The sequence below is a fragment of the Mytilinidion resinicola genome (assembly GCF_010093595.1).
Source record: "Mytilinidion resinicola strain CBS 304.34 unplaced genomic scaffold BDZ99scaffold_17, whole genome shotgun sequence".
In the NCBI taxonomy this organism is placed as follows: Eukaryota; Fungi; Ascomycota; class Dothideomycetes; order Mytilinidiales; family Mytilinidiaceae; genus Mytilinidion; species Mytilinidion resinicola.
In genome coordinates this window covers 488359-507312 of record NW_022985453.1, presented here as the reverse complement: position 1 = coordinate 507312, position 18954 = coordinate 488359, and the positions used below count along the sequence as shown (strand labels likewise).

General features: G+C 54.7%; 8 protein-coding genes across 8 annotated transcripts; 6 read left to right on the top strand and 2 right to left on the bottom strand.

The window, feature by feature from the left end:
* Positions 1 to 612: 612 nt before the first annotated feature.
* BDZ99DRAFT_365784 (kinase-like protein) lies at positions 613 to 2826 on the top strand (the record flags this gene model as incomplete). The annotated part of the gene is made up of 2 exons (XM_033714746.1): positions 613 to 771; positions 808 to 2826. Coding segments are annotated over 2 exons (2178 nt in total), but the record flags the coding sequence as incomplete, so codon positions are not given.
* Positions 2827 to 4551: 1725 nt separating this feature from the next.
* Positions 4552 to 5076, bottom strand: BDZ99DRAFT_479947 (uncharacterized protein; the record flags this gene model as incomplete). The annotated part of the gene is made up of 1 exon (XM_033722305.1): positions 4552 to 5076. The coding sequence occupies one exon, from the start codon at positions 5074 to 5076 to the stop codon at positions 4552 to 4554; it is 525 nt and encodes a 174-aa protein (XP_033572891.1).
* Positions 5076 to 5661, top strand: BDZ99DRAFT_466233 (uncharacterized protein). The gene has a single exon (XM_033720727.1). It carries the CDS (start codon positions 5388 to 5390, stop codon positions 5640 to 5642), a length of 255 nt encoding a protein of 84 aa, XP_033572890.1. The 5' UTR covers positions 5076 to 5387; the 3' UTR covers positions 5643 to 5661.
* Positions 5662 to 5754: 93 nt separating this feature from the next.
* Positions 5755 to 7550, top strand: BDZ99DRAFT_501481 (uncharacterized protein; the record flags this gene model as incomplete). The annotated part of the gene is made up of 3 exons (XM_033723816.1): positions 5755 to 6085; positions 6224 to 7047; positions 7155 to 7550. 3 exons carry the CDS (start codon positions 5755 to 5757, stop codon positions 7395 to 7397), a joined length of 1398 nt encoding a protein of 465 aa, XP_033572889.1. The 3' UTR covers positions 7398 to 7550.
* A 302-nt stretch (positions 7551 to 7852) lies between these two features.
* Positions 7853 to 10725, bottom strand: BDZ99DRAFT_501480 (ATP-dependent protease La; the record flags this gene model as incomplete). Its single annotated transcript, XM_033723815.1, has 3 exons — positions 9300 to 10725; positions 8118 to 9248; positions 7853 to 8056 (listed from the first exon to the last, which is right to left on the bottom strand). Exons 1-3 carry the CDS (start codon positions 10713 to 10715, stop codon positions 7853 to 7855), a joined length of 2751 nt encoding a protein of 916 aa, XP_033572888.1. The 5' UTR covers positions 10716 to 10725.
* A 2986-nt stretch (positions 10726 to 13711) lies between these two features.
* BDZ99DRAFT_510880 (uncharacterized protein) lies at positions 13712 to 14898 on the top strand (the record flags this gene model as incomplete). The annotated part of the gene is made up of 3 exons (XM_033724500.1): positions 13712 to 13815; positions 13904 to 14145; positions 14324 to 14898. 3 exons carry the CDS (start codon positions 13712 to 13714, stop codon positions 14896 to 14898), a joined length of 921 nt encoding a protein of 306 aa, XP_033572887.1.
* Positions 14899 to 15477: 579 nt separating this feature from the next.
* Positions 15478 to 16333, top strand: BDZ99DRAFT_466232 (uncharacterized protein). Its single transcript, XM_033720726.1, has one exon. It carries the CDS (start codon positions 15484 to 15486, stop codon positions 16078 to 16080), a length of 597 nt encoding a protein of 198 aa, XP_033572886.1. The 5' UTR covers positions 15478 to 15483; the 3' UTR covers positions 16081 to 16333.
* A 761-nt stretch (positions 16334 to 17094) lies between these two features.
* On the top strand, positions 17095 to 18888 carry BDZ99DRAFT_524167 (uncharacterized protein; the record flags this gene model as incomplete). The annotated part of the gene is made up of 1 exon (XM_033725876.1): positions 17095 to 18888. The coding sequence occupies one exon, from the start codon at positions 17095 to 17097 to the stop codon at positions 18886 to 18888; it is 1794 nt and encodes a 597-aa protein (XP_033572885.1).
* Between the last annotated feature and the right edge of the window lie 66 nt (positions 18889 to 18954).

Here is an 18954-nt window from a genome sequence, read left to right as displayed (position 1 = left end):
CTGCTATTGCAAACTGATTCAAGCGCCGCGGCAGCCTTCTCCCAACCCCCAGCACGCTTGGCAGGTGCCAGTCAGCGCTCCATTCTCAGCCGTCGGAACCAGCCTCAAATCCTGACGGACTTGACATCTCACGTCCCCGGCCCTGATCCTCACTCAGCACCGCGCCTCCGCTCGCAGAATTGAGTCCTCCTGGGACACGGTCTCCTTTCCAGCTCCTCGACGCGCTCACAGCACCGCAGAGTCCCGCTGGCCCGCCCTCGCACGCATCACACTCATCCGGATACGAAAGCATGAACTAGATGGACTTTCGCAGCCCACGTTACACCAGTCCCCGCCACGGCATGAACTCCGCACCTATACCGTGCCCATCACATCACCTCCACCAGCACCACCGCCGTTTTCGTCACAACTACCACCTCCGTCGCCGCGACAGGTGAGGGGAAGCAAAGGGCTCACAGAGTCCTCCGCTTGCTGCCCTGACTGTTGCCGCGAGCACCGCTGCTGCCTCTCACGAACCCCTGCATGGCCGTGACCATGCCGCAGTTCTTCTTCCCGCCCGACCAGCGCGAAACCGAGAGGCCCGCAGAGCAGCGCAGCCCCGACCGCAGGAACATGTGGAGCAGACTCAATCTGCAGAAGTTTGGGAATTGGCTCAAGAGGGAGGACGAGGAGCCGCCGCCAGGTGGCTGGGACGAGAAGTCCGGACGCGTCTCGGACGATAACAAGGAGAACGGACGGCCGGGACTGCTGGGGAGGAGGACGAGCAGGAGGGTCGTGCCGGGTCTCCCGAGGCCGTTGACATTCAAGAGGATGAACTCTGAGAAGAGGGATAGACTTTTGCCGGTAGATACGGCCAGTGAAGAGCGGAGGGCTACCTCTATGGACATGAGAGGCAGTGAACCGAAGGCACTGAGCCCACCGGCCGTGTCAATTCCATCACGCTCGATGCCTGAGATACAGAGCCCGTTTCAGGAGTCCCCAGGAAGACCCATTGGAGGAGGAGAGGACTCCAACATACCTCCTGGATCCCGACAGGTCGATTTTGGCTTCGATCAGAACGCCGAGGAGCCGGCGCCTATTGGACCACCACCCCCACTGTCGACCACTGGAGAGTTTACGGAGCATGACGTAGAGTCCGAGGGCATTGACGAGCATCTTCTGCAGCAAGAACTCGAGGCAAAATGGATCCTCAACCTCAGCATGCATTTCCGGGATCTTTCGGATCGGGAAAAGTTTTTCATCACCTACGCCGAGGAGTCGAACAAGTGGAGGAGAGTCACTGTTTCCTGCGACTATCGGGACGTGCAGCCTGACTCACTCGAAGCGGATCTGAAGAGTCTGCATTACCAGAGAGACAAGAGTGCGAGGATCTATGAGTCCATCCGTGACTCTCTACCAGACATACAATTTTACGACACAGTCACTAATCTCAAGCTCGAGACGGCTGATGGCAGACTCCACGTCCACGTTACCGAAGACGTCAACGAAATCATACCGTATCCAGCAACGCCCGCCGTCGACCATCTATCCTGCCGCCGATATCGAGAGAACGCGGTCAATTTCGAGTCGCATATCTCAGGCTTCGTGTACAAAGTTACTGTGGATGGCAAGCACTACATCAAGAAAGAAATTCCAGGACCAGATGCTGTGGAAGAATTTCTATATGAGATCAATGCGCTCTGTAATCTCCGTGACTCCAAGAGTGTCATCAAGTTTGAAGGAGTCATCGTGGACGACAAAGATGAACTCATCAAAGGTCTCCTCATCAGCTATGCAGATCAAGGTGCTCTTGTAGATTTGCTCTACGACTGGAAGAACACTGACAAGCTCCCGTGGGAACGACGCGAGAGATGGGCCAAGCAGATCGTCGAGGGCCTTTCGGAGATACACGAGGCTGGCTTTGTCCAGGGCGACTTCACCCTCTCAAACATTGTCATCAACGACAACGATGACGCCAAAATCATCGATATCAACCGTCGCGGTTGTCCTGTGGGATGGGAACCCCCAGAGCTCGCCAAGCTGATTGAAAGCGGCCAACGGATATCCATCTACATCGGCGTCAAATCTGACCTCTTCCAAATGGGCATGGTTCTCTGGGCCCTCGCGGAACAACAGGATGAACCGGAACGCCAAGAACGTCCGCTTACCCGGACTTTCGCTCGTCCGAACCACATCCCGCAATATTATCGCGAGCTTGTGATCGCATGCCTCAGCGAGAATCCCCGTGACAGACTCACTGCCAGGGCCCTTCTCGGAAAATTCCCCGAAGTCATCCCTGAGCCTCCCAAGCCCCTGATCAACTCTCGCCATAGCATATCAACCCATCGTTCGGACAAGGAATACATCGACCCTGCGACTGCTGTGAACCTCGAGGACCTCTCTACTCTTCGAGAACGTTCAGCTCGCTCTCATTCGTCATTCTCCGCTGGAGGCATTACCTTTGCCGACGGTGCTCCCTCTACTGAATACCAATTTGGCTCTTCGGGCTCTTACATCATTCCGAATCCTAGAGGCCGCCCACCAGAGATACGATCCAACCACCGCCAATACGACAACTCGCCATACGCCGCCCCACGCTCCGTCATGAGTCTAGACGATAGCGAACTCGAAAACGAACCGGCCAGTCTCCCCGAAAGCAGAGAGCCGCGCTGGGAACAAGTCTACGTCGATGGCGATACACGCCTCGTTCAACGGCACAACGTGGGCATGCAATCCCACGACTTCGTGAGAGAAGAATCCTCCGCCCTCTGCATCTCCACCCCACCTGGAGAGCTTGAAAATTCTCTCGAATCGTCCCTCAAGAGCGGAGATACGCAGCTTCAACTTGGTGCCGCGGTTGCTTCTGCGACTGCTGACGAATTCCACCGACCCTCCGCGCCGCCACCTCCAATGGACACGCCTCTCCGCAACCCCACTTTCAGCGATCGCGTTCATCTACTTGGTCGGAAGGAGGATAGTACACTCGCGGAGCTGGAGGATGAGGTTGGGAAGGAGTCTGTGTTTGGTGAGATGAGTAGGACCGGGACTGGGTTCAGTATACGGACGCCTTTTAGTCCCCCACCCCACCAGGACTCCGGTTTCAACGAGCCAATCGTGGACATGGACAACTTTGTGGGTGAATCGGCGAGGATAAGGGCGAGCCTGGATGTCAAGAGGGTTGGAGAGAGGGATGGATGTGTCGAAGGGACGCTGTGGGAAGAGCCGGAGAGGGGTTTCATTGGTTTGAATATCGACGACGTATTCGGACCGAAAGAGAAAGGGAAAGATACGGAGAATGCGCCAATGATTGAGGAGAGGACTTTGATGAGACCGCCGTCCATCCTCATTCCGGAGTTCCATCACTTGGTCCCCAAAGCTGTGGGTGGTAATAGGCATCTCGAAGCAGAGAAAATATGAGAGCATACCGGGGATAGCTCTGTTACACAACAAGTTTACGGCACGCTGCACCATATCCTGTCCCACAGCAAGGTCATGTGCTGCACTCGCAACGGCGTCACTCGACGCTCCTGGACGGAAGGCGAAAAGGGTCACTAGCATCAAGTACTCCACCCCTTCGAAGACTTCGCGATACCAGGTCAACAACTATCAGTCGCCGTCGAGGAAATGCTCACCAACGCTGGGCCTGTTTAGGATGACAGCGGCTTCCGCCGCATTCACCATATTCCCTACCTCACACACTACGGTCCAGAAAAACGCACCGGGGTCGCCCCACCACACACCCACCACATTCAACACCCATTACCCATATTTTATCCCCTTCAATCTCCCTGTATAAAAACCACCAAAACCTTACAAACCCTTTCGGAATTTTTCATTCATCATTTTTAGCGCTGGGTGGATCATTTTGGGCGTTTTTCATCTTCGTATCCTCACTTCTAGCCATGCGTTTTTCATTTGTTCTTTTTTTTTGCATCTACTTTTTCAGATTTAGCAGGTTACGATATCATGATTGTGAAAGCGTAAGATGGGAGGACATATATTGGCATTCTGAAGCATTACTGCTATGTTGTTGTAATTTAGATATTGAGATTTATTCGGTAGTTTTGGATGAGGGGGGAATAGATGGGGTACTTTTGCCGTCCATGTTGGAGAGCTTTTGGTGTGCTTGATTGTGCGAGTGATTGTACTGATTGGAGTAGGAATGTTGTGATGATGTGAGGGTTGTGGTAGGTGAGTGGTCGCGCGCTTCTTGTGGATGGGCTTGGATTTGAAGGTATGGAAATCGACATGGTTTGTAAGGCTTTCGCTGACTTGGCTGATATTTGGTAGGGACTACCTAACAGCTTCGGCGCTATAACTCCACGAAGCCCGTCTGGCATTATACATTATCCACATGCACATCTCGCAACTCTACGCTCCAAACTCACAACACATCCTAAATACCAACAGCACACGCGCGTAACCAAATCCTAAACATGCACAGCACTACCCGAACGTAACACAACCAACCAACCCCCCCTAGCCCAAACCTCCTCAAAACCAAAACATCACGAAACTAACACCCCCGCGGCCCCCCTCAACCCCTCCCCGCCCCTGCGTTCTCCGCTCCCCTCACGCTCTCACGCTCTCCTGGCTCCGCCGCGGATACTCAACATTGCTATGCACCCGCTGCAGCGGCGGCGTGCTAGCGACATCCGTGTTCAACCGCGCAAGCACCGGCTTCGGCTGCCGCCCGCCGCGCTCAACCACCCCCCGCCCACCACTGCTATCCGTATTCGCGCGCTTCAGCGGATTAAACGCTTTCCGCGGCGGCGCGGCGTGCGCGTACACGGATGAGGCTTGGAGCTCGATGGTGTGCCAGGGCCGCCCACCCTTCCCGTTCGTCTCGCTGACGGGTCGCGATGCTGGGGGGTGGTTGTGCGGTGGCGGGGTGGAGGTGCAGGTGGCGGTGGCGGATTCGAGATCAGGCGCTTTGGGGCGACGGCGCCGCCAGAGGCTGCGCACGCCGCGGAAGACGCGCAGGCCGGCTTTGCCGGCGGTGAGGTAGGGCTTTAGCCAGAGGAGGAAGGCGGTGGTTAGGGCGAGGGTGAGGAGGAGGCCGGTTAGGAGGCCGAGGGCGAAGGATTTGGCGCCCATGGTTGTTGGGGTGGGCGGGGGATGGTTGGAGTTTGCGGGTGAAGGTAATGGGTCGGTAGTGTTCTGACGATGGTATGGTATCCTGATACCGGACTTTCGAAGCGTGATGGTTGGGCGTGGTGTGGTTTGAGGGGTCGAAAGCGACTGGTATCGAAAGCGACTTGTGTTGATGAGGGATGCAGACCCGGCTGCGGTGGTGTATGCTTGTTCCGATTCGAGGGATGAAAAAGCGAGAGCTTTTGTTGATGGAGAATGGAGTATCGATCGGTGCTGAGGGTTGAGGAGGACGTACGGATTGGGAAGACTCACAGATGTTAGAGCGACTCATGCTCGATGTGGTCGAGCCCCCTTCACATTGGAGTCATCGGGGAAAGCGAAGTGAAGTCAAGAGCCAGCAAAATGATGAAGTGAAGGTCAAGTATGCCGCAGCACGCACGTGCTACGTGTCTTTGATGTGTGCGGCGGAGACGGAGACAGGGGGTGCGGGTAGTATATATGGACCTTCCCGGATACTCACTCTCTCGCAGACTCATACACGGACATCCACCATCGGTAATATCGACTAGCAGCCATCGAGAATCAATCATCTTTCTTTGCAGACTTCCTAAGCTTAAACGACCTTTTAAGACTTAAACTCAGCAACGATCACGAGACCAGGACCGAACAAGGGCCGCCAAAATGCCCATCTACATCTCCTCAACCTCCTACGCCAACCACTTCAACTGCTGCAAATGCGCGGGCCCGGGTTCCCCCGGCTGGCGCCCCAAAGGCGCACAGTGCGTTGTCTGCACGCATATCGAGTGTGGGAAATGCGGGCAGTGGACCGCTGGGGCTGCTGAGGATATCACAGAGGGCGGAGAGGATGGTGAGCAGTGGGAGGGTATGCACGATGATGACATGGAGGGTGAGTGGATGGAGGATACTGAGGGTGGGGATTGGAATGGTGGTGCAGAGGCGGATTGGCGAAATGGTCCGCCTGTGTTTTTTAGTAAATGGGGGGAATTTGTAGGTAGGATAGGGATGGAGGATAGGGATGGAGGATAGGGATGGAGGATAGGGATGGAGTTGAATAGTCTGTGTCGGCGGATGTTGAATCCCGCTGTCCACTCGTCCCCCCCCCCCCCCCCCCCCTTCTCCCTCATCCCAGGTCTCATACTCCTCTCAACCTCTCTACGCTTCCGCATCCTCCACCTCCTCAACCCCGACACTCAAATACCCCCCGCACCCTCCGCACCCCCGATGCCCACACCTCGCACACTCCTCCCCCTCCGCAAAGAAGCAGTCCCAACTCCGCCCATGCACCCCCCTCACCCTCCTGCACCGGCAGCAGTTGCACCACTTCCTCTGCTCCCCTTCTCCTCCTTCCTCCCTCCCCTCTCCCTCTCCCTCTCCCTCCCCTTCCCCTCTCCCTTTTCGCACACTCCCTACAAACCCACCCGCACAAATCCCCGCCCAGCCGGTCTTGGCGGCCGCGGCCGCGGCTTCGGCAACGGCGCCTCCCTGTCCACGGTCCCCTGGCGCGGTCCTGGCGGCGGAATCGTGGGCGGCGGCGGCGGGTTGGGTTTCGGCTCTTCCTTGGCCTGGGGAGCGTGCCGCTGGGGTCTTGGTGGCGGGATCGTGGGTGGTGGAGGCGGGTTGGGGTGTGGTTCTTCCCTGTCCTGCGGGCTGTGTCGCTGGGGTCTTGGCGGCGGAATCGTCGGCGGCGGCGGCGGGTTGGGGTGCGGTTCCTCCTTGTCGAGGGGGGCTGGCTTGTGCGCGGTATCGAGCGTAGGAGGAAGAGGTGAGTGGGGGAGGCTGGTTTCGCGGAGGGGGCGCTTGGTCGGGTCTTTCGACGTCAGGGGGCGGGATTGCGCGGGCATTTTGGGGGCGGTGGGAGGGGGAGGAGCCCATGCTTGCTTTGACAGGGAGGTTTTATATTGGTGGGGATGGGAGTTGGAGTTGGTGGGTGGTGGTGGTGTGGGTGGTGGTGGTGTGAGTGGTGCGAGGCCGTTTGCACGCAGCGTTTGAAGTGGCGAGAGCGTGGTGGTGGGGGGGAGTCGTTTGTTTTATGGGTGGGGTGGTTTGCTTTGGAGTGCAAGATCTGGAATGGTTCGGAGTGCACGCGGAGGCGCTGGAACAGTTGCAAAAGAGCTGGCTCATTGTGGTGGATCGCATTTGTTTGGGGTTGTACGTGCGTTGGCGATGTTTATGGGAGGCTGAGACACGTCAGTGGTTCAAACACTTTGGAAAAGGAAACGGCTCAAAGGCGCAATCTGTGCGGTCGTGGAGGTGTCCTGATGAAGGGCGCTCGTGGATTGGGTGGTCGTCACGAAGTCACGTGATAGGGTCCAATATCTAGTCTCCGGCTTTTGACATTGCTACTGGACTAATAATGATAGGTCGAAACCTGGCAGATGATGGCATCTGGGTAGCAAATGAGTAGCGGTGCTTGATTGATCTGAGGGGTGGAAGTAATGAGGTCTGAAATAGGGGCGTATCATTCACCAACCCAAATCATGTCTTCCAAACTTTGACATCCTCCCCTGGCTATTTAGAGCACTCCAAGGCACCTCTCACAGCGTCACCAGCACCGCAAAGTCACATAAAGAGGTGCATGATTCCTATTCCCCTCCGCTCCCGAGGGTCCAAACCAGGCTATATACAACGCCCTCACCCGCGCCGGCCCCGCGCCGGCCCAGGGGCAGCAACGCCAGTCTAATGCAGTGCCAAAATTACAGCTCACGGGTCTCGTTATCTATTATACAGTCATCTACTCTCCAATCCCCCCTCCCTCCACCTACTCCTCCTCCTCCGCCTCCTCAATCTCCCCCTCCCCCTCCTCCCGCTGCGGCAGCGCCTTGCGCGCCGAAGCCCCCTTGGGCTTCTTCAGCTCCTTCTTCCACAGCGCGTTCGCGGCCTCGCGATCCAGGCCCGGGAACACGAGCCCGAAGACGTCGCGGTACCAGCCCACCGGCTTGCCCGCGATGCCGTCTTTGATGTTCTATTACCGTTAGTTTGACGTCTATCATACACAGTTGAGGGCAGTCAGGCGGGGTGCTTACCTCAGGCAACTCCAGCCAGTCGCTAAGATTATCCTCGGGGAAGATGATCATCTTAGCGCCAGCACGTCTCGCCGCGACCGTCTTCTCGCGCAGGCCGCCAATCCGCAGCACCTTCCCCGTAACGGTCAGCTCGCCGGTCATCGCGATGGTCGGGTCCAGGGGCTCGTTGATGGCGAGGCTGAGCAGGCTCGTGGCCATCGTGATGCCGGCGCTCGGGCCGTCTTTGGGAACGGCGCCCTCGGGGCAGTGGAGGTGGACGCGGGCGTGCTCGAAGAAGCGGTTCTTGGGGAACTCGCGCGCGAGAACGCCTTTGGCGAAGCTGTAGGCGATGGACACGGACTCTTTCATGACGGGGCGGAGGTTGCCGGTTTGCTGGAGGCCGGGGTGGGAGGAGTAGGACAGGGTGTTCTCGATGATGGATTCGACGTAGAGAGCTGCACCGCCCATCTGGGTCCAGGCTAGGCCCATGGCAACTCCGGGAGGGGTGGTTTCGTAGATGCGGTCGGAGGTGAAGACGGGGGGGCCGACGTAGTCCGCGAGGTTGTCCTTGGTGATGGAGACGTGGACAGAGCTGGGGACATTGAGAGCGACGCGGGGTTTCTCGGTGGTTTCGTTGGCGATGTTTTGGGATGTTTCCTTGACATCGGTTTCGTCTTTCGCGGCCTCTTCTTGTGCAGCCTTACCTTCGTCCGTCAGGGCCTTGGCTTCTGAGAGGACATCGTCTTCGCCAATATCTTGGACGATCTTCAACGAGGCTTTCCGGTATACCTTCTCAATCTGCTTCTTCAGATTTCGGACACCACTTTCACGGCAGTACTTGTTGATTAGTTCGACAATGGCGGAGTTTTCGAGTTGTACGTCAACACTCTCGAGTCCACTGAGCTGTTTCGCAGCGGGAGCGAGGTACCGGTCAGCGATAGCCATCTTTTCGTCGGCGACGTAGCCAGAGAGCTCAATCAATTCCATCCGGTCCAGGAGAGGTCGTGGAATGGTGTCAGTCATGTTAGCAGTGCACACAAACAGTACCTTGGACAGATCCACTGGGACGTCCATGTAGTGATCAAGGAAAGAGTTGTTCTGCTCCGGATCGAGGAGTTCCAGTAGCGCAGAAGATGGATCTCCGTTATGGCCCTGATAGAGGTTTAGTAACCGCTGGCGGGGTTTGGAATTTGGGTGTGCTACCTTGCCGATCTTGTCGACTTCATCAATGAGAATGAGAGGATTCTCAGTTTGGACCTTCTTGAGAGCTTGGATGATTCTTCCTGGCAGAGCACCGACGTAAGTTCTTCGGTGGCCCTTGATTTCAGCTACATCAGCAAGGCCACCGACACTGAACCTGTAGTACTGTCTGCCGAGAGCCCTCGCGATTGACTTTCCGATACTTGTCTTACCCACACCTGGAGGTCCGACCATGCATAGAATCTTGCCCTCGACAGTGCCACGGAGCTTACCAACAGCAATGAATTCAAGTATGCGATCCTTGACATCCTTTAGTCCGTAGTGGTCTTCGTCGAGCACGGCCATGGCATGTTTGATTCCGAAATTCTCGGCACTTCGCTGACCCCAAGGCATCTGTGTGAGCCAGTCAAGGTAGTTGCGGGTGACGTTGAATTCCGATGCTGCCTGCTCCAGGTGTGCGAGCTTGCTAAGTTCCTCATCGAACACCTTCTTGACTGCCTCGGGCATCGAAAGTCTATTGGCTTTTTCCTGGAACGTCTGGATAAGCTTTTCCTTTCCATCAGACTCCAGACCCAGCTCCCGCTTGATGCCCTTCATTTGTTCCATCAACCAGTACTCTCGCTGTTTCTTGTGGATCTTGCTTTCGACATCCGATACAATCTTCTTTTGTAGCTGAGCGTTCATCAGCTCCTTCTTCAAAGCAGTGAGAGCTTTGGTCAGACGAGTTTGCATGTCCTCCTCTTCCATGATCTCCTGCAGCTCGGCTGACTCAGCTTGTGCTACTGACGCTGCGAAGTCTGCTAGCTTTCCTGGCTCATCGCCGACGTTGCCCGAGTTCTGACTGTTGCTGAAGGCAGAAACCTGGTCCCGGAAGAGGTTGTTAATGGAGGCCACCTCCTTGAAGGTGTTGACGATCTCGCTGACAAGAGCACGAATCTCCATGTTGGTCCGTTCGTAAGGATGCTCCGGGATATTCTCCACGTTGATGAGAGTTACCGGTCGTTCTCGTAGGAAAGCTGTGGGCTCGTAGTAGAAGTCTGGCTTCTCCAACTTGTGCGAATCTGCGACAGTTTCTTCGAAACTTGCAACGACATCGCCCTTGTTATCCTCCGACTCTGGTTTCTTCTGCTCAACTGACTCTTCCTGCGCCTTCTCCGTCGGCTCTCCTTCTAGTGTCGCCTCAACCGCGGCAGCCTCAACTTTGCTAGTATCGCCTTCCTTCACACCAGTGTAGTTCGGTTTGATCAGTGATCTCATCTTGATTCGCCGGTGGGGATAGAGGACTGCGGTAGTGGCCGCCTCGCTGTTTTGGCCTGCCGGAACTGTGAAGAGGCTTGTGATTTGACAGAAAGTGCCGACGTCGTAGATCTCCTCGGCGCTGTTGATAGTGTCCTTGTCCGCATTGTCGTCCTTGAACATGAAAGCTCCAATGTAGGGTTGTCCTCGGCTCATCATATCCGACAAGGCCTTTGCTACGTCGCGATTCTTGATGGTGATAGCTTTGTAGAACCCCGGGAACATAGGACGCTTGGTGATCGGTATGGCCATGACCTGTGGATAGACTTCGGGAGGTGATGGTTTGGCGACTGATTTGTCGGCTGCTGTTCTCCGCCGCTTTGCGACGCCTTCTCCGGTAGCACCAGACTCGGCACCACTGCCTCCAGCTGCTACACCCTTGCTATCGGCAGCCTTTGACGAAGGAATCGGATCTGGGGTGGTGGTTTTGGCATCAGTGCTCTCGCCTCCCTTCTCCAATTCTTTGGGCTCCTTGACCTCGAGATCTTTGGTGTCCTTGCCATCTTCCTCGACCTCCTTGACCTCGTCAGACTCCGGGGCATCTGGTGCTGGCTTGTTCGACTTGTCTTTCCGCCATGTCGTGCTAGAGGAGAAGTTGCGGGAGTTGATGAGGCTCGGGGGTGCGAGTCGGCACCGCTCCAAGGGACTCGAGTAGCGGGCGGGAGGAATGCTATATAGGCGTCGAGCGCAGTGCAACGGCGACGAAGATGCAAGCTGCTGTCTAGAGGAGGTCCGCGATGCGTGCTGGAGAGCTGCCCGCCATGTCTGTCGCTGACCGGAGAGCATGCTGAAGGATGATTTGAAATCTCGCTGGGGAGTGGCAAGAGCAGCCGGTATCGTGAGGGTCTCGGCTGCCTCGCTGGACTTCAGGAAAGACGGGACGCCTTCTGCACAGGATCTGGCTGTGTGCAGGGAGGGCAATGGAGGAGAGGGTGGTGTTGAGGATGGAGGGCGGCGAAGAAGTGAAGTGTAGTCTTCGTCGCGGGCCTTTGCCGAGTCGGATGGCAGCATCATCACTGCACAGTTCCGCCGACCGCCGATCCCGGGGTCCTGGCTCAACACCAACCAGCGCCTCACGATCCTCCCCGCCACACATTTCTACAGCTTCATCTACCCTGACATCAAATGTGGCATTTCTACATCCCTCGGGTCATTGCTGTTTGCTCAATTGCCTCCTGCCGCCTGCCAAGGCCTGCCGAAAGCCTGGTAGCTGCTTGCTAACATCAAAAGCCCCCTATTGTCATCTACTACGATATTCCATCTATTGAGCCTTGCTAGATGGGCCATCATCTCAAGGGGCCACAGGAGACGCGATTGAGATCGAGCAGTGTCTTCCGCACATGAGATTTGATTGACTTTCTCGTCTCGGGCGATACCAGCAACAACTCCGCATCGCCATCGTAGCAAAACTCCACCATCGCAGCCTTCGATAACCTTGCGGAGATGCACTGATGAGCAGAGACCCCTACTGATGATTGCAGGAGTTCCTCATGCCACTGGTGGAGGAACAATGTGCCGACATCTTCATCTTGTCGGGCGCGCTCTTGGACTACTACCCCCGCATTTCATCCGTCTCCGTCGGCCTGTGGCACAAAATACTAAAGAGGATTGCCTTATTGTATGTACGTGTACAAAATCACGTCTGCTATGGAGACTGCCTCTCGCCCGATTTCTCAACCTTCATCTCCAGGCTTCAGTTTCTTTCCGATCTAGCTTCATCATTCCGAGAGGCCATAGGATTTTATCAGCTTCGATCAAGAAACATGTCGGACTCCCATATGTAGCCCTCTAGTTCGTGGTGAGCCTGCTAGAGTTGGTCCGCACTTGCCGAATACTTCCCAAGACGCAGAGCTTAGCACACGACTTGTCCGGGAAGCCTAGTGTGTCCGCCAGAAGCCAGACTTAGGGGAGAAATATGAACGGGACGTCTGACATGTCCTTGGTCTTCTCGAGCCGGTCGTGCTTATACAGCCACGCCACGATCACCCTTAGGGTCTGCCTTTCTTCATTCGGAAGCCTCAGTGTGAACCGCCCTTCGCCCAGAACTTGCAGCTTATAAGGGTCGTTGTCGGGGGCTGTGAACCAGACCCTAAGAGCCTCTGTGATGGAGGAGTGTAGTTCGGGCGACCACTATGCGAACTGTTCAAGGTGGACATTGTAGGTCTTACCCTACACTAATTCCTGTCGCCAAGATTTCTCCGTATTTGCCACATTTTATTGATATCGAGTTCCGGCTATTCGCATGGAGGACTGGCAATTAGAAATGGAGTGGTCGCCTGAGAGGCGTCTAAGGCATTGAGCGCTAGGTGCGACGCAATATATGTTGGTTATATTGAAAACGGTCCGTATCCCGACGTAAGCTCCTTACGTCTAAACCCGTTTCATGTTTCCTTTGCATCAGTCGATGGCAAGAATTCTCCTTTGGCTAGCACAGAACTCGAGACTTCCGTCACACAGCTGCTCGTGCTTTCATGACAATGGTTTCTTAATCTAGAGTTCTCTCACACTCATCGAACAAATGAACAACACTCAACCAAGGACCCTCTCGATACTATGCAACCTCTCCTCCATCGCCCTGCTCAACTGCATTCGAAACCACGCGGAAATCACGCCTCCGCACATCACCACCCTGGCTTGTTCATCTCGCCTCTCGTTCTTGCCGGCAACCTCGCCCGTCGGACCGCCTGATTCGCCGTTTCATGCCTGCACGCGTCAAGACTGCTATTGGATAGCGTTGCTAGAACGTCGCCCGCCGTATAGTAGCTGCTGAAAGCTTGATTAGATTATTCCTGCAGCTTGACCAAAACCGGCATCTGTCGGTAGTTGGGCAGGAAGTTTTGATGACATGGGACACTGCTAACCTGGATAACGCGGTGCCAATATCCGGAGTACACCACGGGGTAGATGTGCTTTTCGAGGGTAAGCCGAGATGGACGAGGGGGTACGTCGAGGCATATAAAGAGACTTAGAAGCTGAGTTCTGGACGGTTTGCTTCTTCGTTGGACTTCTGCCTTTAGGATCTATACTTTCTATAGAAATCTTTCGTTCATTTGGTCTACAAACAAGGAAGATAACGAGGAAGTATAATCTACCGCAATCCCGAGCCAAAGCTTGCCACCATGGTTCTCTATCTTGCTTTCGCGACTATTGCGGCGCTGGTGACCCTGGCGAGTGTGCATGGCGGTGTTGGAACGCACGCAATGGAGGGCAAAGAGTACGCAGGGTACGTATCATCTATCTCTTGTGTTTCTCCCTCTTCGCTCCTCGACTCTCTCTACTTGCTGCTTCAATGCTTGCTAACCTTCCTCCAGTTGGCAACCCTACAACTCCGCCGACGGTCAAGTATCCATCGAGCGCGAGTACCCCGGATACAACCCGCTGCTCCTTGCCGACCTCACGACCGTAAACATGAGATGCAACAACCCCGGCCTCACTGGAACCGGCGTCTCCGCAACCGTTGCGGCAGGCGATACAATAAAAGCGCAGTGGACACAACGGACGCATAGCCCTGCCTCCGTGCTTGTTTACCTAGCGAAATGTCCAGCTGCGGGTTGTAATTCTTGAGATGGGTCACGAACAGTCTGAGTTTGTACACAATCTCCCAATAACTTGGCCGAGCTCTAATCCAGCCTAGTTCAAAATCGACCAAGCTAGCCTAATAAGCGGCACCCAGAACGCCAGTATCTAACCCGGTGACCAAATCACAGACACCCTGAACTAGACGACAATAGTTCCCGCATTTCTCGCTCCGGGCGAACACCTCATCCGACATGAATTGATTGCCGTCCATCAAGCGAACAACCCTCAACGTCCGTCCCGACCCCCTTCTCCCCCTTATCCTCCAAGGATATATAAGCTTACAAGACAAACCAATAGTCTACCCCGAGTGCGCTCAACTCATCATCACAGGCTCCGGCACCGCCTTTCCGATTCCTCCTACCTCGTCGCCTTCCCCGGCGCCTACAGCGCCAGCGACCCCGGACTAGACTTCAACATCGACGCCCCGTCTGCCATGACTGCTACTACATATACTATCCCTGGCCCATCTGTGCGGCTGGGTAGCGGAACTGGAAACGGTGGAGCGGGTACCGCAGGTACAGGTGGTGCTGCGTCTTCCGCAGCTCCAACAACACTCGCGACGGCGGTCAAGTCGAGCTCGGCGGCCGCAGTGGCGAGCCCAGCAGCCGCGTGTGCAACAGTAGTCAAGTACGGGCAGTGCGGGGCCAGTACGCACAGCGGTTGCACGCTTTATGCGAGTGGTTCTATGTGCACAAAGTCGAGCGGCTTTTATTCACAATGTCTGTGATTGAGGGCGCTCCGGCGGTTTCACGAGGGATTGGGTTTCATGTAAGGGGTACTTTTGTTTGCATGCTGCATATTCATCGCATCCACGGCAGCAATGCTGTCGAGACGAGAACAGGCTCTTTTCTTGCTCTCTGGTCGCATTTCTTGGTAGCGGGGTTAATGTCGCTGTTGTTACTCTGTACATTTTCCAGCGCCTACGGCGGCATAATCAACATTTAAGAGGTCTAATATGGTGGCCAGCTTGCGCGGTTGTCTGAGTTGGATCAGTGGCAGATCAATACAAGAGGGAAGTTCAGAATTCTGCCTAAAGGACGCCAGGAAAAGCACCCTAGAAAGGCGCCGAGACGCATTCGAGCAGATGAATCTTCTCGAGATCCGCAACTTACCAACCATCTCACCAAAAAACTGGCTTGACTTAGAAATGGGGGCCTTCCCCGCCATGATCACCGACCACATCTGGCTCCTCATGGGCGTGTTCGCGAAACTACATGACCACTGGGATTTTCTAGTAAACAAGGACGTTCCTGCTACCGGAATCTTGGACATGCTTCTCAACCAAGTTATTGCCGATCAAGCTAACGCCGAAATGGCAATGTACGACCTGTACTACGCCATCTACGTCACCCTAAACAATCACCTGTACGTCATGGTAGGGCCTGATCGAGCTTGGGCGAAAGATAGTGAGCGCATCAAGGAAATTGTTTTGCGGGCTACTTCGCTAGGCCTCCAGATCTGTCGCCTGAAGCAGACATTTATCCCTTTGCGAGACATTCTGAAATACGAATTGCAAAAGGGGATCGGCTGGCCAAACCACTCCAGCTTTGAGGGTCCAGTAGGAAGCGAAACATTACTCTTCGATGCAGAGTACCTGCTGGAGCCCGAAGATGAAAACGACGATCTTCTTGTAATCCAAAACACAGCCGGTGACGATGACGACGGCGAGGATCCCAATGATCGCTACTGGGTCCTACTTTCACACTATCATGGGCTACTGAATCGGCAAGCTAGGACCCCAGGATCGTTGAGCGAGTACGAAGAGGCTATCCTTGAGCGACTCTTCGCGCAAATACCGGTGTTTCAGATCAGTTGGACGATGCTGATTCCGACGATATCACGGAACGCGAATTCATCTTTAATTTGTGGGAGTAGCCTAGCTACTGTAGCGCATCCAACTCAACTTTGACCGGTGGACGACTAAATTACAACCAAGTGTTTCAGCATCATCAGAATCGAGTTGGCTTGGCTGCGCGTAATGATCCACCCGTTTCCCTCTATTATCCATAATTCCAATCCTTCTGATCGTTCAGTCTACAGCTTAGGCTTAGCCTGTGTGGCTACCGACTAAATTGCAACCAGGCGTCTCGGCGTTCTAAACTCTCTTTGAGCACGAACGTGCATCAATATTCTTGTAAGTAGCGTAGCTGCAATAAAAAACCTAACCTCCAATCGTAAAATCTGCAATCTCAATGCGCTGAAACTCGATCCAGCGTGTGTCCACGTGTCTAATGAAGTAGTGCACCTTTACATTCTCTGCCTGAGAAGCCGCTAATATTGGGAGAGCCTGGGAGGCCCAAGGGACCAACGTTGTCTCTAGCTCTGAAGCTCCACGCATAAGCTAACAGATTGCTAAAACTCTTGTCTACTCTAGCTAATCCATCTATAGTGACCAGAGCACGCCTTAAGACCGCAGAGATCAGATATTGCTCATGCATCTTTTATGTACAGCCTATCACTCGCTGTTAGTAGGTGCCTGGCTCAATGTCTCGTATATATACCGATAGCACCCCGAAGACTCTTCTTAAAGACAAAACATTCGTCAAGTCATGTAGCTTCACACCCGTCCGGGCCATGATAGGTGGAGGTGAATATCGGAAAAGGTGTGGGCCATCTAGCTTGGTGAATTATTATCAAACAATGCGAGCTGTAATATTCACTGCGAAGTAGCAGACGAAATGTTCAGGGAGAATGTTCAGGGAGAATGTCCAGGGGAAGGTGATTGGACAATCCAGGCCCTGAATTGTCTAATCACATTCACTAGACAGGCTGAGGACATAAAACTACTCGAAGTCCATATCGAGGAACCCAAAAACAACACCCTCAGACGCAGGGCAACCGAATAGATTCCCCCACCACACATCCTCTCGGCACATACCAAGCGTAACACAACATACCCCAAAGCAGCAGCCCCGTCCAAAACATGTCGAGGCCTGCCACCCTTCGGGAGCGCTACACCTACGGCGGCCTACGCCAAAACGATCGGCATGATATACTTCGCGGCCAACGTGTGCTGCTATTAGATCCGTCCCGTCTTTCCACACAGGAAGCCTGGCAAGAAACCGTGGATGAGCTACCTGTCGTCACGAACATAGACGATCTTCCCGAAGAAGATAGGATTTGCATGGTGTGCCTCGAAGACCTTAAAAATATTGATGTCGAGCACGAAGCAGACGCTGCCATCTTCGCCGAGCTGCCATTTGCGGACAAGACCAACGCTATGGGAGGTTACCCTCTAATTCTACCTTGCCGTCACATGTTCCACACTTGCTGCATCAAAGCGCACTTCAGATCGAACGAAAGCTGTCCCCTGTGTAGAAAGGAATTTTGGAAGGCCGCACGAGAAGGCACTACCCACGCTCGCCGCGAAGCCTTCGAGCGGATGAACCTCCGCGAACTTCGCGATCTCGCTACCGTACCCGCTCAGGCACCAATGCGTTGCTTCATTCGCCTGATCATGCGCGAGATCTGCAACATGCTGCACGTCTTTGCAGAGGTCCACGGGCGCGTCGACCTCTTCTCCCTTGACGACTGCTCCATCACTGATATTTTGGAAATCATCAACGAACACATCTGCGACTACCGGTACAGCCTTAGTCGACCGCTGGACGCCGTCTGGCGCGGCTTGCGGGCGGATGTGCAGACGTTCGTAAGCGAGGTGCTCGGGCCGCAGCGACACGCGAAGACGACGTGGGCGAAGGATATTCGGCGCCTGGAGCAGATCGTGTTGCAGGCGGTACGACTTGGGCTTAAGATCGCGCTGCTCAAGCAGACTTTTATTCCCCTGGTGAAAATCAAGGACTATGAGATCCAAGGCGGGTTCAAGTGGCCGGGACACTTTGATCGGGGAGGACCTCTCGGCTCGGAGACGGTTCTGTATGACGATGAGTATTTCTTGGAACCCGAGGGGGATGAAGATATTCCCGTGATCCAAGAGGAGGTTAGCGAAGACGACGACCAGGACTTCTCGGGTCCTCGTTATACCTTGATGCTCCAGCAGTACCGAGGGCTTGTGGCTCGCCAGAATGCGAATATGGAAGTTACATTGAGCGCATATGAGCAGGAGGTTGGCGAGCGGCTGTTCAACGAGTTGCACCGCTTCTTGACTGAGCTTGGGCTGGACTACACGCGGGAGATAGACGGAGAATTTCCCGACATCGAGGGAATTGACGAAGAAATTGCAGCCGATGAAGATATGGAATCGGAGGAAGACTTTGATCTCCCCGTAATTCAGGACGAGGTTGACGAGGATGAGGGCCAGAGCCTCACGGGTCGTCAGTATACCTTGCTTCGCCAGCAGCATCGGAGGCTTCTGGCTCGTCGGAATGCGAATCCAGAAACCACTTCAAGCCAACACGAACAGGAGGTTGGCCAGCGGCTGTTTAACAAGCTGCACCGCTTCTTGACTGAGCTTGAGTTGGACTACATGTACGATGTAGATGGAGAGTTTCCCGATATCGAGGCAGTTGTTGAAGAGTTAGCAGTCCTTGCAGAGGAAATAGCCAATGAAGAGACGGAAGATCGCACAGCTCTATTCACGGAAACATCTCTGCAATACCGGCAACTTCGTCGCCGGGAGGCTGCCAGCCCAGGGTCTCTTAGCGAAGACGAAAAGGCTACAGTCACGCGTCTTGCCGATGAGCTTCGCCGCCTAGAAGGTGAAATGTGCATGGAGATTCCATGGCAAGAGCTCCGACAAGTACCTCATCACCAATGACTGCTGGTATGATACTAGGCCATAAGTCTAAGCACATGGATACCACTGCCTGAGTACTACTTTTGG